Below are 19179 nucleotides of genomic sequence, written 5' to 3'. Positions count from 1 at the left end.
TCTTATCATTGGACTACAACTGCCATCAGGTGGCTGGGGATGATGGGAGTTGCATTCCAACCCATATGGAGGGCGCCAGGCTGGGGAAGGCTGTCCTAGCATCTGCCCTGAATCTATGGTTGACCACTCAGATTCCTTCACGACTCTTAAGTTTTACGATTATGACTAGGAGTAGGGGGGGAAGAGCGGGGAGATGGATTGCTCACTCCACACCAGTCATGATTTACAACCGGGAGTTAATTTTTCATACATGCAGGTAGATCCCTTTGATTTCTTGCCACCTGATTATTTATCTCCTGAGAGCTTGCAACCTGCTGCATCTACTCATGCAGCAAATTGAGGTGGTCAAACGCAAGTGCAGGTACATTGCAGGTACGCATTGGGACTGCGGGTGGAGGGTTCTTAAGTTGTGAACATTTCCCCATGCAAGTCATCTTCCTGCAAGTAGAAAACCAAAACAGCGGGGGAAGAGGGTATCATCTTTTTCTGACCCTCACTCACATTAGTTTTCATCAAGCAGGGAGTCTCTAACAAACATGCAAAAGAATATTTAAAAATGGTGTGTGTGTCCCACACCTGTCTGAAGTGGCACAGTCCACTCCATTACTAAATTCTGCTGCATGTGTAGATTAGCAATTGGGTCAAAGGTGTGTGTATACCAATTTCAGGGGAAGGTTATTGTGTTTATAATTATGTAAATGTTCTAGCTGTGGCGCATGAATGAGCGAGGCACAAGACAAAGGTGTTCAAGTGATGGCTTGCATGTGTGAACTGGCTCACGGTGACACCACCAGGGCCCCTGTGGCAAAAGTGGAACTTTGGCACAACTCCCAGTCCCAAACTCAATGCTCTATTTACTGTCTGTAGCGATATGTAGCAGAACTTACCATCAGGCGTTATCCAAGTTCCACAGGCTGCAAATGGAAGTCCAGTTCTGGTGCAAGCAGCCAAAGGTCCAGATGCAAAACACATGGCCAAAGATGAGCTGATGTGCAGAGTTCGAATCAAACAAGCAAGGCAAGCCACTCAGAAGGAAACACTAACCCTGAATCAATAATTATATAGGCCAAACCAGGTCCCTATTGATTCCTCATATCACCTGATCTTCCTGGGTTTATGAGCTGTAATACCCTCTCTGGCCATTCTAAGGGTGGCGCTGCAGCACAGAACAGTTCTGGCCAGGAATACTTTCAGCCTGCAGGGAGTTCAGGTGTCTGGGCCCTGCTGCCCAAGTCCCTGGTTTAAGTTTCTTGATGGCTTATAATACTCCCCGCAGCGCCGCCTAAACTAGACCTCGCGGACGTAATGTGCTCCCCCGCCCCAGCCCTGTGCTGCAGCACAACCTCCCCTTGGTGTAACTGTAAAAGAGGTAGGTAAGCAACCTGTTCCCCTCCAGAAGTTTTGGACTGCAACTCCCATCAGCCTCAGCCATTGATGGGAGTTGGAGTCCAACACACTTGGAGGGTGCCAAGCAGCCCACCCATCCTCACACACCCCTGCGCGTTGCCCAATTAAGATCTCCACTCTGAGGAATTTGAGGGAGGAGTGCAATATATATATAGATATAGATAGTAGGATAGTATGGATAAGCAGAAGTGACCCTGCCACGAGGCAAGATGACATCATGCCAAAGCCTGTGACCAGGTGACCTGTGTGCCTGCCTGTTCAGGCTGCCGTCCAGGCGCGACAATGGAATCAGTTACCTAGGGAGGTTGTGGGCTCTCCCACACTAGAGGCCTTCAAGAGGCAGCTGGACAAGCATCTGTCGGGGATGCTTTAGGGTGGATTCCTGCATTGAGCAGGGGGTTGGACTCGATGGCCTTGTAGGCCCCTTCCAACTCTGCTATTCTATGATTCTATGCTCACTGGATATGGGCAACAGCTCTCCTTGCTGTTCTTTATCTTTAAACTGGAACTGGACAGTTTAAACAGAGGATGACTTCAAAGAGAAGATGGTCCTCTGGCAGTGCATCAAATGGACGACTGTTCTCTGTAAAAGAGGACACATAGCCACCCTATCGCCTTAGGCAATGGTAAAAGATGGCTGTGGCATTTTTACATGTCGATCTTATCTTGTGTGTATAGAGGCGTATGTATCAGGCCTGGAATCAGGATTCAGCACCGTTGGGCAATTGCCGATGGCACAAGCTCTGAGGGGGGCTGAATGGGCCCACCCCCGCTGCATCTGCTAGCCCTCCTTTTGGGCTGATGGGCTGGCTTCCTTACTTGGTGGTGGCAGTGGCAGTAACACTCATGTATTTGTGCATCTCCTCAAAAAAAGGAATTGCCTCTCTCACACACACAAAAACACATACACACACACTTACATGGTCTCCTCTTCATTTCACCCTCACAACAACCCTGTGAGGTAGGTTGGGCTGACAGTCTGTGACTGGCCCAAAGTCTCCAAGTGAGCTTCATGGGCGAGTGGGAACTAGAACCCAGATCTCCTAATTCCCAGTCTGACACTCTAACCGCTATGTTACACTGGCCTTCAAAATAAGGGACTGTAAATGGTTTTAATGGTTTGTAATTTTTGTGAACTGCCCAGAGAGCTTCAGCTATGGGGTGGTATAGAGATGATGATGATGATGATGATGATGATGATGATGATGATGATGATGATGACGCAATAACAACAGCAGCAGCAACAACATCAACGCAAAAATAATTCACAAACACCAACCTCATCAAACACAACCTACACCACACTATACACGCTCACCTGAAACAAACTTGGAAAATGCAGATCATAAAATATACTGGGACAGAACAATTCATATGGACAAGACAATACTTTGCAATTCACCAGATACAACAGTTATAGAGAGAGAAAAGAAAAGCACACCTACCTCATTGACATGGCCATCCCTAATGACAAAAATGTCATAAAAAAGGAAGAGGAAAAGAGAGAGAGAGAGATACCACTGGCTATGGACGTTAAAGAACTATAGCAACTGGAAAAGGTCACAATTATTCTGTTAGTCATATCAATCACTGGCATCACATCAAAAAACTATATAGAAGCCTTCAGAAACTGGGCCTACTAAAATACATCCACACCAACATCTTTAAACTTTAAACATGTTCAATAGCCAGGAAATTTCTGCATCTGTAGAAGACAGCATGACTTGGCAAAGCCTGTCATGTCTGTTTAGAAAAACTGCAACAAAAGATGATGATGATGATGATGATGATGATGATGATGATATCATTGATGTAGGGCACATGGCCACCTACTGCCCTCAAGATTAGTTACACACACACACACACACACAATGAGAAATAGCCCTGAACTTTGTGGGTTTAGAGTCACAGGATCTGGAAAGGAAACTGAATCGAGAAGGGAGCCACGTCTGCCAAGCCCATGTCAGTTGCGCTCTCCTTCCCCCTCGCTTCCTCCAGATAGACTGTCATGCCTTCCATCATGGAAGCAGTGGCGCAGCCGCTTGGCAACCGCAGCGTGATGCTTTGAACTGGCGCGTCGCTCTTCCTCGCACTGTGCCAGGATGGCTTTTAACAGAACCCCAAAAGAAAAAAGAAAGCGAGAAAAAACCCACAGCATCTGTGCTTAGGCCCCGCCTGCTCTGGAAAATATCCCTTGTACGTTGAGAAGGAAAACCACAGGTGACGGAGGCGAAAGGCCGGCGAGAGGGCAAAGGATGATTCACGAACGGCGTGCTGTTATTTCTGCTGATACACCTGACTTGTAGTAGGCAGTGTAAAATCTGAATCATCGTGGCACATGAGGGCTCAAGGCCTTTGCGCGCTGTCCCAGCTTGGGCACAGGACATCTTGTTAAAGGGCCAGCCATCCCTTCGTTCAACAGATTGCTGATCGGAGCCTAGGATGGTTGGCTAATGGCTGGCGTTTCTTCAAGGGGCACTCAACAGAGACGGCCTTCTGCGGGCTAGAAACCTCTCTGTGTTTTTGAATGAGATACGCATTGGACTTTGGAGAAGGCGACAGCCCTGTAGCAGCGGAGGCAGCTGTGCTTGTGAGAAACGGAAGCTGGCTAGTTTTTGCAAAAACAGAGTGTTTGAGAGTGCAAGGGAAGTTAGGGAGGGAGGCGCAGGTAAGAGTTTCAAGTTGGGGGGATAACCAAACTGTTCTCTGGAGGATCTGCTCTCTCAGAGAAATGTCTCTGGCTTGCTTCCGCTCAACCTCTGCTTCTAGATTTATAAATAAAGCAAGTCTCTGGTGCAGTTTCATCCAAAGGAAACCTAAAGCCAAATTAGATGTGAGGTTGATTGTGGGAATGCCATTAAAACACATGTTTTTGCTCTAAAATTGAAACCCTGAGGAAAACCTTGGTGGGTGAGACAAGAAAGTTTCTCTTCCCCCGCCCTCTTCCCCCCTCTCTCTCTGCCTGCCATGGTCCCAACTAAAACTGCTCTCTGAAGCTGCTATTTGCATTTCAAAGGACAGGTTGTCCATGCATCCTACTTTACAAAGGGCAGTCCTCTATCCGAGGGACTGCCTGAGGACTGTCCTCTATTTGAAGGTGTTGTCTATTCAAAAGTCTCTTCTGTTCAATCAGTGGAGGCTGGGGGATCCAATGTCAATGGGGTGGTGGATCCACTCTGGGTTTCTATCAGAACTGGTCTGAACTCTAAAGGATCTATTTAAAGTGCAAAGGATCCTCCATGACTTCTAGTCACATAATAGAAAAGCCCATGCATGTTTATTCCATCCATGGAATTAATGTCAGGTCTAGTTTGGTAGCACAGCTCCTGCAATGTCTCCCTACGCTGGGAATCAGGGAACTTGTGGCCATATTAAGCAGGATACAATCAATGCCCTCAAGATGTGTGGGACTACAACCCCCAGCATTCTTAACCAGTGTACATGCTGGCTGGGGACGGTGGAGTTGGAGTCTTAACGCATTTAGAGGGCACCAGTTTGGAGGAGGCTGCCATAGTGAGCAGTCTTTCCCAGAGACATTGGGACTCGCATGTCAGACAAGAAGATCTCATACCGAAAGAATAGAACCAGAAGCGTGCAAGTTCTGCAGTTGCACTCTGCAAGCGTAGAAACTGGCGTGGCAGGGCCAAAAATTCAGGACCTGGAGTACTTTGGTGTTTATTTTTGAAAAGAGACAACTATGTTTTAGCCCACAAGTCTGCAAAGGTTGGCTTGAAATGGTGCAACCAATGCCCGGTAAAACCTCCGGATTTCTGGTAACTAGGAAGTACCCTGCCTCTCCCAGTGGTTAGTGGAGGAAGAATGAGGCATAATAATGTGATTGGTGAGTTGGAAGGTGCTCTAGAGGTCATCCAGTCCAACAACTCTCCCACCATCTTACAACAATAATAAGCAAACACATATCAGTTTGATAATACCCATAATCTGCATAGATTGCAGAAATCTGCTCTTTTTGGTACACAACGTTGATTTTGTAAATGCAGAGTACATACAGTTCTGAATAGAAAGTATGCAACTTTCCTTCTGGATCTCTTGCAGGGAAGTTCTTGCATGAGAGAGATGTTTTACCTATACATGTTTTACCTACCATTCTGTGTGCCGGAAAGCTTTGCAAGGGAGGAGGAGCTAGTTCCAAATAGACATTCTGAGGTTGCACCATTGCATGAGAGGACTGTACCACATGCTCTTCAGAAAGACTATTCAGAAGCCCCAAAGGCTCCAGTCCCAAACATAGGGCTGTTGTGTTCCCTTGACCCTCTGTCCTGATCATAACCACCTTCATTCTTTATACTTGCAGGTTGCAAAGTGCCACGCAGCAGCTTAGCACCCCAGACTGTGCGGAAATTACTGGAGCAAAAACGGCAACAGCAGTCTGTGGCAGGCCACAGCACTGGACCCTTGGTGAGTCACCCAGTAAAACTGGGACTTTGATCATCCCCCAGTGATGGCTCTGATCTCAGTGGGGCTGTGAATCTATCCTGGCTTTCAGTCAGAACCAAGCAGGACTCGAAAGGAGCTAAAATGGGTTCAGCAGCTTGGATAGATCCTTTAGGTTTCTGGCTGGTTCTGACTGAAACTCAGAATGGATTTACAGCCCCACCAAAATCAGAGCCACCAGCCTCCACTGTCTCCACCCCCACCCACCCTTTCCATCTGTTAAAACTCAGCCATGGGATCTTTGCAGGATCACAGAGCATTCGAGGGGGAAGTGCTTCAGTGCAGCAGAAGCAGAGCACATAATGTAAAAGGGCTCTGATTCAATCCCAGGCATCTTAGCATAGCAGTGGGCAAGAATCATGTGCAAAAGTCTAGAACAGCCTTCCTAGCCTGAGCTCTTTAGGAATGGGTTTGGTCTACAGCTAGGGATGGGGGGAATTTGCATTTTAATGCAAACTTTCCGAATTTTACCCCTACGAACTGACATGCAAACCGAAACGCCATTCTCCTTCGAATTCGCACCTTTCTGAATTTTTACAATGGAGTTCCCCATTCAAAAAATGCATACAAACGTTTGGAAAAGTGCACGCAATAATGCATAAATGAGTCAAAATAGCACTTTAAAAAATGCATTCAATTAGGAAAAGGTGATTGCAAAAGATGTGTGTGTGTGTGAGGCAAAATCATGTACAAATATGCACCAGGTCCGAAGGTTGGGGAAATTCTCAACGTTCGGGATGAAGCAAACTTCAGACTGGAAAAATGAGAAACCGAAAGAAACTGAAACTGCAGCTCTTATCACCCCCAGCCAATAGTCAGGGATGATGGGAGTTGTAGTCCTTGTAATCTTTACTGAATCTCTTGACCCATTGGTTTAAGTGTTGGAAGCTGGAGCTTTGGGCAAAGGATCAACAAATCCTTTTCGTTGGCCAGCTGAGTGTGGGCTTCTTGAGTTGCATTCTTATGAACTGGAGAACCTAAGAATTTGGGAACAGACCAAAATACACTGTAGCCCAGGACAGTAACAGTAGCCCTGTCCAGATCCAACCCAACCAGTCTTACTGCCACAATTTACACTCTTTTTTTTTTTTTTGTATTCTTCCCCTCCAGATCCTTCCAGGAGCTCGAGAAGCCAACCAGCCAGGTGAGTGGATATGGACACCCTAGGATATATTTCTCTGCATTCCACCCTCCCCTCCTTCACATCCTGATTTCTGAAACTGATTTGTGAAGGTGGGAAGGGAAGGTCTGGATGTAACCAGAGGAAGTCATTCTCTGCTTCAGGGCAAGCATAAGAAAAGGAGGATGCTGAGGATGTGTGGTGTAGTGGCTAAGGTGTTGGAATGGGAGTTGGGAGATCCAAGTTCTAGTCCCCACTCAGCCATGGAAACCCACGGGGTGACTTTGGGCCAGTCACAGACTCTCAGCCCAACCTACCTCACAGGGTTGTTGTTGTGAGGATAAAATGGAGAGGAGGAGGATTATTATGTATGCCGCCTTGGGTTCCTTGGAGGAAAAAACGAGGGATATAAATGAAATAATAAAATAAATAAATGTGGGGCTCAACCCTTGGCTCTTCCGTAGTGCTGGCAATGACAGAGAGTGCTTGTCTACTTTTCCTGCATGGCTGGTAAGCCCAGATGTATGCAGGCAGTTCTGACCCCCACTGCTCCATTTCCTCCTGCTGTGCTCCACCAGTGCCACCATACCAATTTCCCTCTTGAGAAGCCTTCCTCAACCTGATGCCTTCCAGACATTTCTGACTACAACTCCCATAATGACTCTGTTCAGATGAAATGCTAAGCCACGGTGGTGAAGCATTTTGAGCTAAACGTTATGACTTAGGGCCTTGCTAGACCAGGCATTAGCGCGGTGTGAGGCCCCGTTTCCCTCCTGTGCATCCAGATGACGCACAGGGGAATCCGGGGTCAGGCCGCGCTGAAACCTGCCTTAAGCCAGCATAAGCGAATTCGCTTATGGCCCGGCTTTTCCACAGCCCCGGCCTGCCGGGGCTGCGGAACGTCTAGCAGGGTCCGTGGCTTTTTGCAGCTGCTCGCTTACTCGGGAATACTAGAGGGAATCCTGTAAGAACTAGAACCTTGATAGATAGATAGATAGATAGATAGATAGATAGATAGAGATTTTTTTAAAAAAGATAAAGTTTCTAGTTCTCACCATTGTGGAAGTATGCTGGAAATTGTGTGGGCAGTGCCTGCTCAATCACATAAACAAGGAGTGGTGGCTTAATATGATTATCTCATAGTTAAGGGGCTCAGCCTGAGTATCCTACATAGCTCCTTGCTCTTCCCCATGCCCAGCAAAAGTCAGAATGAATAAACAGAACAAGATGCATCTGTGCTCAGTTTGCACAATCCGTGCAGAATTCCAAATGGGAGCAGACAGCGGAGGCCAGTGGCTCCAATATCAGCATGGCAATGAAAGGAGCTAGCCAAGGTCCTGAACCCTTGTTTGGAACCTTAGATAGCTCCTTTGGAGTCCTGACTCATTCTGACTGAAACATGGAGCGGATTCTCCACCACGCTGACATTGGAGCCGTCAGCCTCCACTGGGGATGGAGTTTTGATTGCTTTAGTACAGAGTGCGCATGCACACACATACACACACCCAGCCCTAGGTATGCTCACCTGGCTGTTCTCTGCCTCTCCATTCTTACCAGAAGCCTGGCTGGTGAGAACAACCGTTCTGTGCTACCTCTTGTCTTTGCTTAGCTGAGTCCCTCTTCCTAGAGCCCCCTGGAGCGTCAGAAGGAGGGGGACCCACTCCAGGACAGACAGCCGCTCCAGAGTACCCCATTGCTGGCTTTCCTGCCTGGCAGCCAGACGCCTCGAGCCAAGCAGCCTTCCCCCCAGACTATCCCTACGACTGCGTGGACGCTGCCAAGGATTTCCTTCTCACGCCTCCAGGGGCCCAGTATGACATGATGAACCCCTTCACGCCCTTGGAAGCCAGTGTTTATGGGTCTCCGGGACCTGGGCCCACTGGGGACGCGTATGGCTCCAAGATGGCGCCAGTGGTGGATTATGAGGTGAGATTTGGTATGTTAGTTACTGGCAGTAAGAGCTTGAAGCTCAACTAAGCTTGGGCATTTGGAATTTTAGCCCCACCCCTTTTAGCTTAGGCCATGCCCCTTTACCTCTGACCCCCATCCACTACTGTAATCAAGCCCTCAGGTTGAAAGAGGTTCAGCATCCCTGATCTAGAACTATGCAAGGATTTTGTGTGGGCTGTTCATGAGCTACTCTCCGTGGGTCCACTCATGGAGAACATCCATGTCTTGACGGAATGGCAGAGAGGGATGACGGTGGAGGGCAGGCATGGGAGGGTGTATATCTTGGGGAGGGGAGATTGGCTCCGTTGCAATGCCTCCTAGCCGGGTTTTCTCCCTCACAGAAGGTGGCCACCGAAGCCCAGGCCTTGACCATTTATCCCACCTCTGGAGGCCATTGGCCAGAGCAGGAACAGAACAACCTCTGCCTCCTTCCCCCTGGGAATTACCCAACTGCAACTCTGGAGGTAGATCCAGGAGAACTGGCCCAAGCTCGGGCACAGATCCAGAATATGGAATTGGCCCATCTGCTGCAGCAGGATGAAGATGGAGACATGTGAGTATGCAATGGAGGCAGCATCAGCTCCGGGTTTCTGAGGGCCCTTGGGCAGGACACCCTCCCCCAGTGGGTCGACCTTCTCACCACGGTTGCCTCCAGCTGTTCTACCTCCTCAGCCTCTCTCACACCATTGCTGCCACTTGTCAGCTTGAGAGGCAGAGAGGCCACGGCGTCTCCTGCTCCTCCTTCTCACCTCCTCAGTTGCCTGGGTTGAAGCGAGAGGCGGGCGAACAAGCAGGTTGCAATGATGAAGAGGAGGAAGAGGTCCAGGATGGGTTTTGGCAGTGGACCACAGCTGGCTTGCCCAGATGCCCAGCCATGCCTACCCTTGACGCTGGCCCTAAGACACCCTGACTTCCGAAATGGGCAAATCAATCGATTCCAGTCCATGTCACTTTCTCATGTATTCACTCAAAAGCATCCCATGTTATTTCTGCGTTACTATGTGGTTCTTCTTCATATCCACCCAAAAGCGTGCATATAAATATGGATTTCTAAATCTATTGCCTCTCAGAATACACATCTTTTTTTAAAGCCAAGAACTGTGTCAGAACGTTCACCAGCTGCTGCTGCTCCTCCTCCTCCTCCTCGTTCTCATCATTGCCACCACTTGCTTGCTTAAAGAGGCAGAGAGCCAGCGAGACCCAGCTCAAAGTTGGCGGCACTGTTTTAATGTCAATTTTTGTATTTAACATTATTTTTAGGCTGCCTTTAAGGGGCAAGGTAGCTAATATATATGTACAGATAGCACTCTTCAAATACTTAAAAGGTTGTCACACAGAGGAGGGCCAGGATCTCTTCTCGATCCTCCTAGAGTGCAGGACACGGAATAACGGGCTCAAGTTAAAGGAAGCCAGATTCCAGCTGGACATCAGGAAAAACTTCCTGACTGTTAGAGCAGTGTGACGGTGGAATCAGTTACCTAGGGAGGTTGTGGGCTCTCCCACACTAGAGGCCTTCAAGAGGCAGGTGGACAACCATCTGTCAGGGATGCTTTAGGGTGGATTCTTGCATTGAGCAGGGGGTTGGACTAGATGGCCTTGTAGGCCCCTTCCAACTCTGCTATTCTATGATTCTATGAAAATTTAGAAACAATTATTGGAATTTAAATAGAAATGCCATTTGTCTGTCCTTAGCTGGGACGACTGCAACCAAGTGACCTGTGTGGCTTCCTGCTCAGTCTGTTGTCCAGGTGTTAACTGGGGATGGGCAACTGCAAGTACAACACACACACATGCGCTCTCCCTGCTTACTATACTTTGGGTTGGATCCCTATTTAACTTAAGTCCCATTGATCCCAAGCATGATTAATTCTGGATCTGAACGTTTCTCTTTAAAGTGGACTTGAACCAAACAGCCCTTCAAATAGAGGACTGCCCTCTGAGAAGTAGGACACATGCCCCCCCTTCTGGGGAAAGAGGGAGTAGGGGAAGCCTAGGAAAGACAACGCAGTGCCAAGGGTGAATACCTGGAGGAATATGGTGTTGAATAAAGGGTCCAGGTCCAATGAAGGAGGGTCCAGGAGAGAGAGTTGACATGGGAGGTGGGTAGCCAAAGCTTCTTGTCCGGCGGCCCCAGACTTTTAACCATTCCATGCCCCTGCTCTTCAGGCTCCTCCATCTGTTTGTGGCCCAGGGACTCCGCCCACTCGCTTACGCTGCTGCTGAGATGCTCCGAGACTGTGGGCAGCTGGACGCCAAAGAGCACAGGGGGAAGGTAAGGGTTAGGCCCGGCTGGGCCTTATTCTCTTTTCACGAAGCATGCTGAGCACATCCCAAGCTGTTGCTGCCAATAAAAAAGTGTCCTCCCCCATCACCTGGGGCGTGCCCAACATCCTCCGTGTTTCTGCGCTATATAGCCATGACTGGTGCCCACTGGGAGTGGTGGGGCAGAGGACAAGGCAGTTAATGGTAGGTGGACCAACGGGTCACAGTTATCTGTAGCAGCTTCCTCTTGTAGAGAAAAGGAAAATGGAGGCAAATTAACTGTGAGATCATGCCTGCAAAAGGCAGGGGAGGATCCACATGGCAATACAGAAGCACTCCTTGGGACCCACATTTTTTTGTTCCAGCACCTACCTACCCACCCACCCAGCCATTGCACAGGGAAGAGAAACCAAGACAGAATCTTTAGTGCAAAGCAGGGGGAATTATCTCTGTGTGTGTGATAGATAGATAGATAGATATACACACACACACACACACACTTTTTCACTCTTGTTTGTTGTCTCACTTACTCTCCTTTTCTTACTTTAATCTTATGGGGGTCCAGTCCAGATTGGTGCTGCCCCACAAAGCAACACGCTGCCCCTGGTGTTGTATTGGGAATTGAAACAAGGAAGAATGTTTCCAGAAACTGTATTGTGTGATACATTTGTTTAAAAAGCTCAAAGAACTCCCTGACTGTCCATAGTCTTAGCCAGGAGCCTTTCCCAGCCTACCTAGAGACGCCAGGAGCTGAACCCAAGGCCTCCGGCATGAGCAATAACCCCTCTCTAAGAAACGATAGCACTCCTAGTTCCCCTTGGCCTGTGGGCTGTAGAGTACATGGTGTATCTAGAGGCTGTTCATTAGATCCCACCAGCACCCGTGTTTCATTGGGATGCAGGAGAAAGCTTTCTCTGTGTAACTCCCTGTTCAGAGAGGCCTGCTTCGCCCCATCTTTGATGGCCTTCCACCACCATGTGAAGCTTTTCTTTTTAAGGAGGGATTTGACCTGCTGGGTTGAGTCTGTGTTTTTGTTTTTATCCCCCTGGGATACTGCTGCCCTAGAATCAACTGCCACCAGTGGTGAGGCTGTGTGCTGTACTTGTTCCCGGCTGCAGGGGCTCACTGCTTTTCTCCTCTCTGCTCAGACTCCACTGCTGGTAGCAGCTGCAGCAAACCAGGCCAAGATAGTGAAAGACCTGATCCTACTGGGAGCAGATATCAACGCGGTGGACCAGAAGGGCCAGGCTGTGTTGCACCTTGGCGCCACCTATGGGCTGCCCGGTGTCATTGAGGTGAGTTTGGCTATATCTGTGCCCGTAGAGGAAAATGGATTCAGTTTGGGAGAAGCTCTTAGGGTGTGTATTCCAGGGTTGGGTGGAGCCAAAGCGAAAGGGGCGTGGAAGATCAGCAAAAGGTCAGCGATCAGAAGAAAGACATGGCCCTCTGGAGGACCCCAGGGGACCCACATGGCTCCAGGGAACACAGGCCTGAGGTTTCCCCACCCCTTGCCATAGAGGACTATAGTCTTGGGTTGGTTGGTTTGTTTGTTTGTTTGTTTGTTTGTTTATTTATTTATTTATTGCATTTATATCCCACTTTTTTTCCTCCAAGGAACCCAAGGTGGCATACATAATCTTCCTCCTCTGCTTCATTTTATCCTCACAACAACAACCCTGTGAGGTAGGTTGGGCTGAGAGTCTGTGACCGGGCCAAAGTCACCCAGTGAGCTTCCATGGCTGAGTGGGGACTAGAACCCAGATCTCCCGACTCCCAGTCCAACACTTTAGCCACTACACCACACTGGTTGACACTAACAGTAGATTTTTCCACCCCATTGTATGTGGGGCAAGGGGCATTGGCCCGCTCCTGTGCTGTTTAGCAGCAGCCTGGCACACAGAAATCAAGGAGACAGCACTTCCCCAGTCACTCTAACTCCAGACTCAGAGAATCAACACACCCACTAAATGTCTAGGTGTGAAGCTGCTATTAGGTTTTAACTGCAGCCAATCACATGGCTGAATGAGCAGGTGGGTTTTAAGCAGAAAAGGGACCCGCCTGGCCTGCTGGGTGATCAGCTGTAGTTTAAAAAAGGGGAGTGGGAACACTTTTGGAACATTTCTAGTTCCGTGTGTGCTTCTTCCCTGCAGGTCCATAAGATCATGGCCAAAAGAGATGGTGGGTATTTTATGCAGGCCTTTATAGAATTGGAAGGGACCATTGTTCAATGGCAGAACACACAGCTCTGACTTAAAACAGGGGTGTTGAACCTCTTTCAGTCCGAGGGCTGGATTCCATTTCAGAGAGGCTCCCGGAGGCCTCATTCCAGTGGTGGGCAGAGCTGAAGGGGAAAGCGATGGAGCCCAAAATATGAAAAAATGCCCTCTTATTTTATCTCACAAGCTCTTACTGCCAGTAGATACTATTTGGGGAAAGCATTTCAACCTTATACAATGTTGGGGGTGGAACTGCACAGAAGCCTTGGTAACCTCTAAATAGTTGATGGTCAGGGGAAGAGTGTGTGAATCTCTAGGAACCACAACTTCCCTACTCCTAGGGAAGCTCAGGGGACGGCAACAAGGGAGAGGGCCTTCTCAGTGGTGGCCCCCCAATTATGGAACGATCTCCCCGACGAGGCTCGCCTGGCACCAACATGGTTATTTTTTTGGCACCAGGTCAAGACTTTTCTCTTCTCCCAGGCATTTAACAGCATATGTTGAGTTGTTGTTTGAAGTTGTAGTCCAAAAAAGATGGAAGGCGCCGTTGGGGAAGGCGACTATAGTGAGACAGGAAACCATGATCTCTTTTCAGCATCTCCCTCTGACGACATATCTTTTGCTGCTACAGACTCCAATGGATACCCCTTTGGGGATGCATATAGGGATTGATTCTCTCTCTCTTTTTTTGTATCCTTTTCCAGGCTGTGTTATTGACCGGCATCCCTGTCAACGTGGAGGCCAGAAATTTTGAAGGTAAGGAGGTGGGAGAGCTTTGTCTACCTTTAAAGCGTTTTGGAGTGCAGTATGTGCGGAGGGTGGGAGGGGGCGCCCCTGTTTCACGCAGCACTGACACCCCTTTTGGTGCTCTCCCGGCAGGCCTGACTCCCCTGCACTGTGCCGTCATCGCTCACAATGCTGCTTTCCAGGCACGCCCCATGGAGCTGTTGTCTCAGCATCACCTACAGGGCTTGTTGCTCTGTATTCGACTGCTCCTGCAACTTGGGGCGGACTACAAGAGCCAGGTAGGCGGGCCAAGTGTGGTGAGCAGGGCTGGCCCTATCATCAGGCAGACTGATGCAGTCACCTCAGGCGGCAGATGCTGGAAGGTGGCATCAAGGGGTTGGAGGAGAGAGATGCTCGCCACATGGTCTGCTCTGTGCCCCCTAAGTTATCCTGCTTCCCTTGGGGGGCAGGGGAGGATGCTGCCCCATCATCAGTGTTGCATACTGATGGATCTGCCAGTCAGGTCCACTTCTGTACCTGGAATGGGAGGGGGCGCCATCTTGTTCTTTGGCTCAGGTTACAAAATGCCTTGGGCCATCCCTGGTGGTGAGGGTCTCACCCATCCTAAGGGTCCATTGGCCCAAGGCTCGTGGAAAGAGCACCCGGCAACCTGACACTTCTCCTCCACCCCTGCTCATTTTTCTAGGACCTGAAGAGCAGCAAAACCATCCTGCACTTGGCTGTCCAAGCCGCGAACCTGCCTTTGATCCAGTTCCTCCTCCAGCTGCCTGGACGAGAACTCCAGAACTTTGTAAATATGAAGGTACGGTTCTGGATTTCCTCCCACTATGGGATGCTGTTAGCCAAGGTGGGGTAAAGAGAGATTTCTATATACGATGTTTGGAGCAGGAAGAATTGAGTCAGGGCCAGTGTCAAGGGTGGGCGTGGCTGGGCACCTGTCAAGGGCCCACACGGAAGCAGGGGCCCACCGACAAGCATCCCATGAAGTTGCTCCTCCTTCTCTCCACTGCAACCTGCCTCTCGCTCTGGCCCAGGCAATGCTTGTTCCCGGGCTCTCTGCCTGTCAAGCAAGCAGGTAGGAACAATGATGACAAAGACGATGAGGAGCAGATGGTGACAATGCGGGGGAGGAGAAGGTAAACTCACTGAGGATGGGGGGCCATGGGCCCTCCAAAACCTTGAGCCGGCACTGAGCTGAGTGCTGGATTGGTTGCTGAAGGCCCATCATGGGCAAATCGCTTCTCCATGTCAAACCCGGCTTATTTAGCCTGTTCTGCTGCAAGGAAAAGAACAAGGGGAAACGCAGCAGCCTGACATGTGGACATTTTGCAGATGAGGATTTGCGGGGGGTTGACTTTTGGGAGCGGTGGGAGCGTCTTTCTACCCAGTGCTATCCCCTCCCTAGCAGCAAAGAGCATTAATTAGTTTTATTCACGGGGCTGGGAGTCGAAGCTTATTATGAATTGGCAAAGCATTGCTAAAAAGCAGAGGATTTTGTTGTTATTTCTTTCTTTCTTTCATTCCTTCCTCCACGCTGCTCTCAAAAGGCTGCAAGAACCCCAGTGGAGGCTGGTGGCTCTGATGTCAGTGGGGCGGTGAATCCGCTCCTGTTTTCAGTCAGAATTCTAAAGCAGCTATCCAAGTTGTATAGCTCCTTTAGGGATCTGGCTGGTTCTGACTAAAACCTGGAGCAGATTTACCGCCCCACTGGCATTGGAACCCCCAGCCTCTACTGATCAACACCTATGAGCAGCAACATATGAACTGCATGAACACGTACCAGTTCTTTCAGTTGAAGCTTTTCCTGTGCAATCGCTCTCCCTCCTTCATGTCAATTTTATATGGGGGAGGGCGATCCAGACCATATCTTCCATTTGTAACCCTTCCAGGTTTTCTTGCCACTTTTTTAAATCTTTTTTTCTTTTTCTTTCCACACATCAACAAAAAAACATTAAAGAGGAAAAGAAGGAAGAGCAGCACAGTGCATTTTGACAGGTAGTGCTAGGATCTGTCCATCTGGAAGTCCCCTCTCTTTACAGAACAGGGATGGGGGAGAGAGCTTGTGTATATTGGTAGCAGTGATGACACGGGTATTATCCAATAGGAGCCCGTCGATGGTCCCCAAGCCAGAATGAACACATCTTTGGCAAGAATGCTGGAAGCGTTTAGTAATTAGCAGGAAGGAGGATTGAGATTCTGCTGGCAACAATGGTCAGGAGTGCTGGCCAAAAAATCAGTTTATCCAGCAACCAAGGAATCATTGAGAGGGCGCTTATACGTCTCCCCCTGAAACCAGGGGACCGATCTTCTCCAAAAATGAATCCTCTGTACACAGCATTACAGTTGCTTATTGTGCAGGGTTTAAGCCTTATTGAAATGAATGCAACATTTTAATATTGTCTATAGTAGGGATGGTCCAAGGCAACTGAGACCCTGCAGATGTTGCTGGACTACAGCTCCCATCATTTGGATGGCTTTAAAGGGGGATTGGATAAATTCCTGGAGACAAGGGCTATCAATGGCTACTAGTTCTGATGGTTGTGTGTTACCTCCAGTATTCGAGGCAGTAAGCCTGTATGCACTAGTTTTCGGGGAACATGGGTGGGAGGGTGCTGTTGCACCATGTCCTGCCTTGTTGGTCCCTGGCCGACGGCTGGTTGGCCACTGTGTGAACAGAGTGCTGGACTAGATGGACCCTTGGTCTGATCCAGCATGGCTCTTCTTACGTTCTTATCCCTCATCCCACCATGCAGGCTGGGGCTGATGGGAGTGGGAGTCTAACAACATCTGGAGGGCCACAGATTCTCTACCCTTGGTCTATAACAGGGGTGTTGAACCTCTCAGCCCAAGAGCCGAATATCCTGCCAATAAACTAAGCCTTAGAAGAGTCATTTCTCCTAAGAGGGGGAGGGGGAACTTCACAAAAGCCACCCAATGGTCCATGACTGGAAGGAAGTAGGAGCAGAGAAAGGGAGTGTGGCCATCAGAAGGACCCCCAGAGGGCCATATTTAAGGTGACCATATGAAAAGGAGGACAGGGCTCCTGTATCTTTAATAGTTGCATAGAAAAGGGAATTTGAGCAGGTGTCATTTGTATATATGGAGAACCTGGTGAAATTCCCTCCTCATCACAGCAGTTAAAGCTGCAGGAGCTATACTAAAGTGACCAGATTTAAAAGAGGGCAGGGCACCTGCAGCTTCAACTGTTGTAATGAAGAGGGAATTTCACCAAGTTCCTCTATTATACAAATGACACCTGCTGAAATTCCCTTTTCTATGCAACTGTTAAAGATACAGGAGCCCTGTCCTTTATTATTTATTTATTTATTTATTTATTTATTTATATAGCACCATCAATGTACATGGTCCTCCTTTCCATTTGGTCACCCTAGACATACTGAGACACTAGATGGGCTGGATTTGACTCCCAGGCTGGAGGTTCTTGGTATAAATAACCGGAGAATAAGCTCTGGGTGTTGGGACCTGGATCTGTGCAATTCCCAACCCCCCAATTTTGCAGCACCAGTTCAATTCTCTATTTTAGGGGTCCCCGACACAGTGCCACGGGTGCCACAGTGCCCCCAGGGAGCTCCAGTGGCACCCATGACCCTCTCCCTTTCCTGCCGCTTGAAAAAAAATGGTTGGTAGGAGGTGAGACCTGAGACCTTAGAGCAGGGGTGCAGAACGTTAGGCCCCAGGGCCAAATCTCAAGCTGACCCTCCGTGGGTCTTCCGAGGGCCACCCCCCCCCATTAAGTGCAAACAGGAGCTTCAGAGACACAATTATGATCAGCACAGAGAGAGAGAGAGAGAGAGAGAGAGAGAGAGAGAGAGAGAGAGAGAGAAATGCTTCACCCTCACAGTCCTGAGCAACCTTTCCCAACCTGGCACCCTCCATATGTTTCGGACTTCAACTCCCATCAACCCCAGCCAGCATGGAATCCTAGGAGTTGGAGTCCAACACATCTGGAGGGCCTTAGGTTGGGGAAGGCTGGTCCTGAGAACCTGTTCAGGTTTTCCCTTGGCCATCTGCTTGACCCCCTGGATAACGCAAAGGCTGAGCTAGGAGGGAGGAAGCAGCCATGGAGCAAACCTTCTGCAGAGGTGCCGGTGCACTCGAGAGCTTTCCCAAGGTCTCCTTCTTGCGAAGGGATGAGCTTTGCCTTGCCTGTCCTGTGTGCTGATTGGGGGAAATCTCTATCCTCAGGCTCATGGGAACACCGCCCTGCACATGGCCGCCGGCCTTCACGGGCACCCCTATCAAGAGCAGATTGTGCGCCTGTTGCTGGACCACTGGGCCGATCCCAGTGCCCGGAACCTGGAGAACGAACAGCCGGTTCACCTGTTGGCTCCTGGGCCAGCAACAGAGCAGGTGAGTTGAGGCTCCCTGGGGGACGTCAGGCCGCGCTAGGAGGGTAGGCCAGCCTGCATCTTTGACCAACGGTTGCCTCTCATCTCCTCTCCAGCTGCGCCTGTTGTTAAGGAGCCGCCGTGCAGGCCCTGGCCTGGCCCATCACCTGCCTTCTCTTACCTGATGACCCTCTTGTCAGGGGAATGCTCCTGGACGAAGATCAGCAGAACTCCTTCTTACCAGAGCGAAGACACGTGAATGTCTACATTGTTGTTGTTTTCCAGGGAACTGTCGTCTCGTGCTGGATGTATTTAACTAATTTATTGGATGGGAAGAGGGGGGAATATACCTGGCTGCTTTCTTGCTGATGCTCCCCAAAATTAAGTTCCCCATGGGTGATGGCTGATTCCCTCCCCACATGGAGAAGAGTCCCTGGGGTCCTGCTGCATCGGTGGGGTGTGACGGAATCTGCCTTTCCCTCCATCATCAACCCTTTTCAGGATTGGGAATAAATATACCAGGGCTAGGCCACTTGATGCTCTCCAGATGTTCTAGACTGCAACTCCCATGATGCCTGACTATAGGCTGCGGTTGGTGGGGCTGATAGAGTCCAAAACACCTGGAGGGCAAGAGTTTGCCTAGCACTGAGACACACCCTCTCCCACCCCACCG

General features: G+C 49.4%; 1 protein-coding gene across 1 annotated transcript; it reads left to right on the top strand.

The window, feature by feature from the left end:
• Positions 1–326: 326 nt before the first annotated feature.
• Positions 327–18691, top strand: NFKBID (NFKB inhibitor delta). Its single transcript, XM_063140599.1, has 12 exons — positions 327–372; positions 5723–5826; positions 6973–7006; positions 8592–8908; positions 9274–9485; positions 11099–11204; positions 12343–12489; positions 14115–14166; positions 14290–14435; positions 14843–14959; positions 18364–18528; positions 18623–18691. The coding sequence occupies exons 1-12, from the start codon at positions 327–329 to the stop codon at positions 18689–18691; spliced, it is 1515 nt and encodes a 504-aa protein (XP_062996669.1).
• Positions 18692–19179: the final 488 nt, after the last annotated feature.

The sequence above is a fragment of the Elgaria multicarinata genome, chromosome 13, assembly GCF_023053635.1.
Source record: "Elgaria multicarinata webbii isolate HBS135686 ecotype San Diego chromosome 13, rElgMul1.1.pri, whole genome shotgun sequence".
Lineage (NCBI taxonomy): Eukaryota > Metazoa > Chordata > Lepidosauria > Squamata > Anguidae > Elgaria > Elgaria multicarinata.
This window is presented reverse-complemented; position numbering and strand designations above follow the sequence as displayed.

Excerpts from the sequence above, each read along its gene's own strand:
- NFKBID (XM_063140599.1), top strand. The coding sequence starts at position 327 with ATGCAGCAAATTGAGGTGGTCAAACGCAAGTGCAGGTACATTGCAG. Across the intron at positions 373-5,722 it reads CAAGTGCAGGTACATTGCAG|GTTGCAAAGTGCCACGCAGC; the intron begins GTACGCATTGGG and ends TTATACTTGCAG. Across the intron at positions 9,486-11,098 it reads CAGGATGAAGATGGAGACAT|GCTCCTCCATCTGTTTGTGG; the intron begins GTGAGTATGCAA and ends CCTGCTCTTCAG.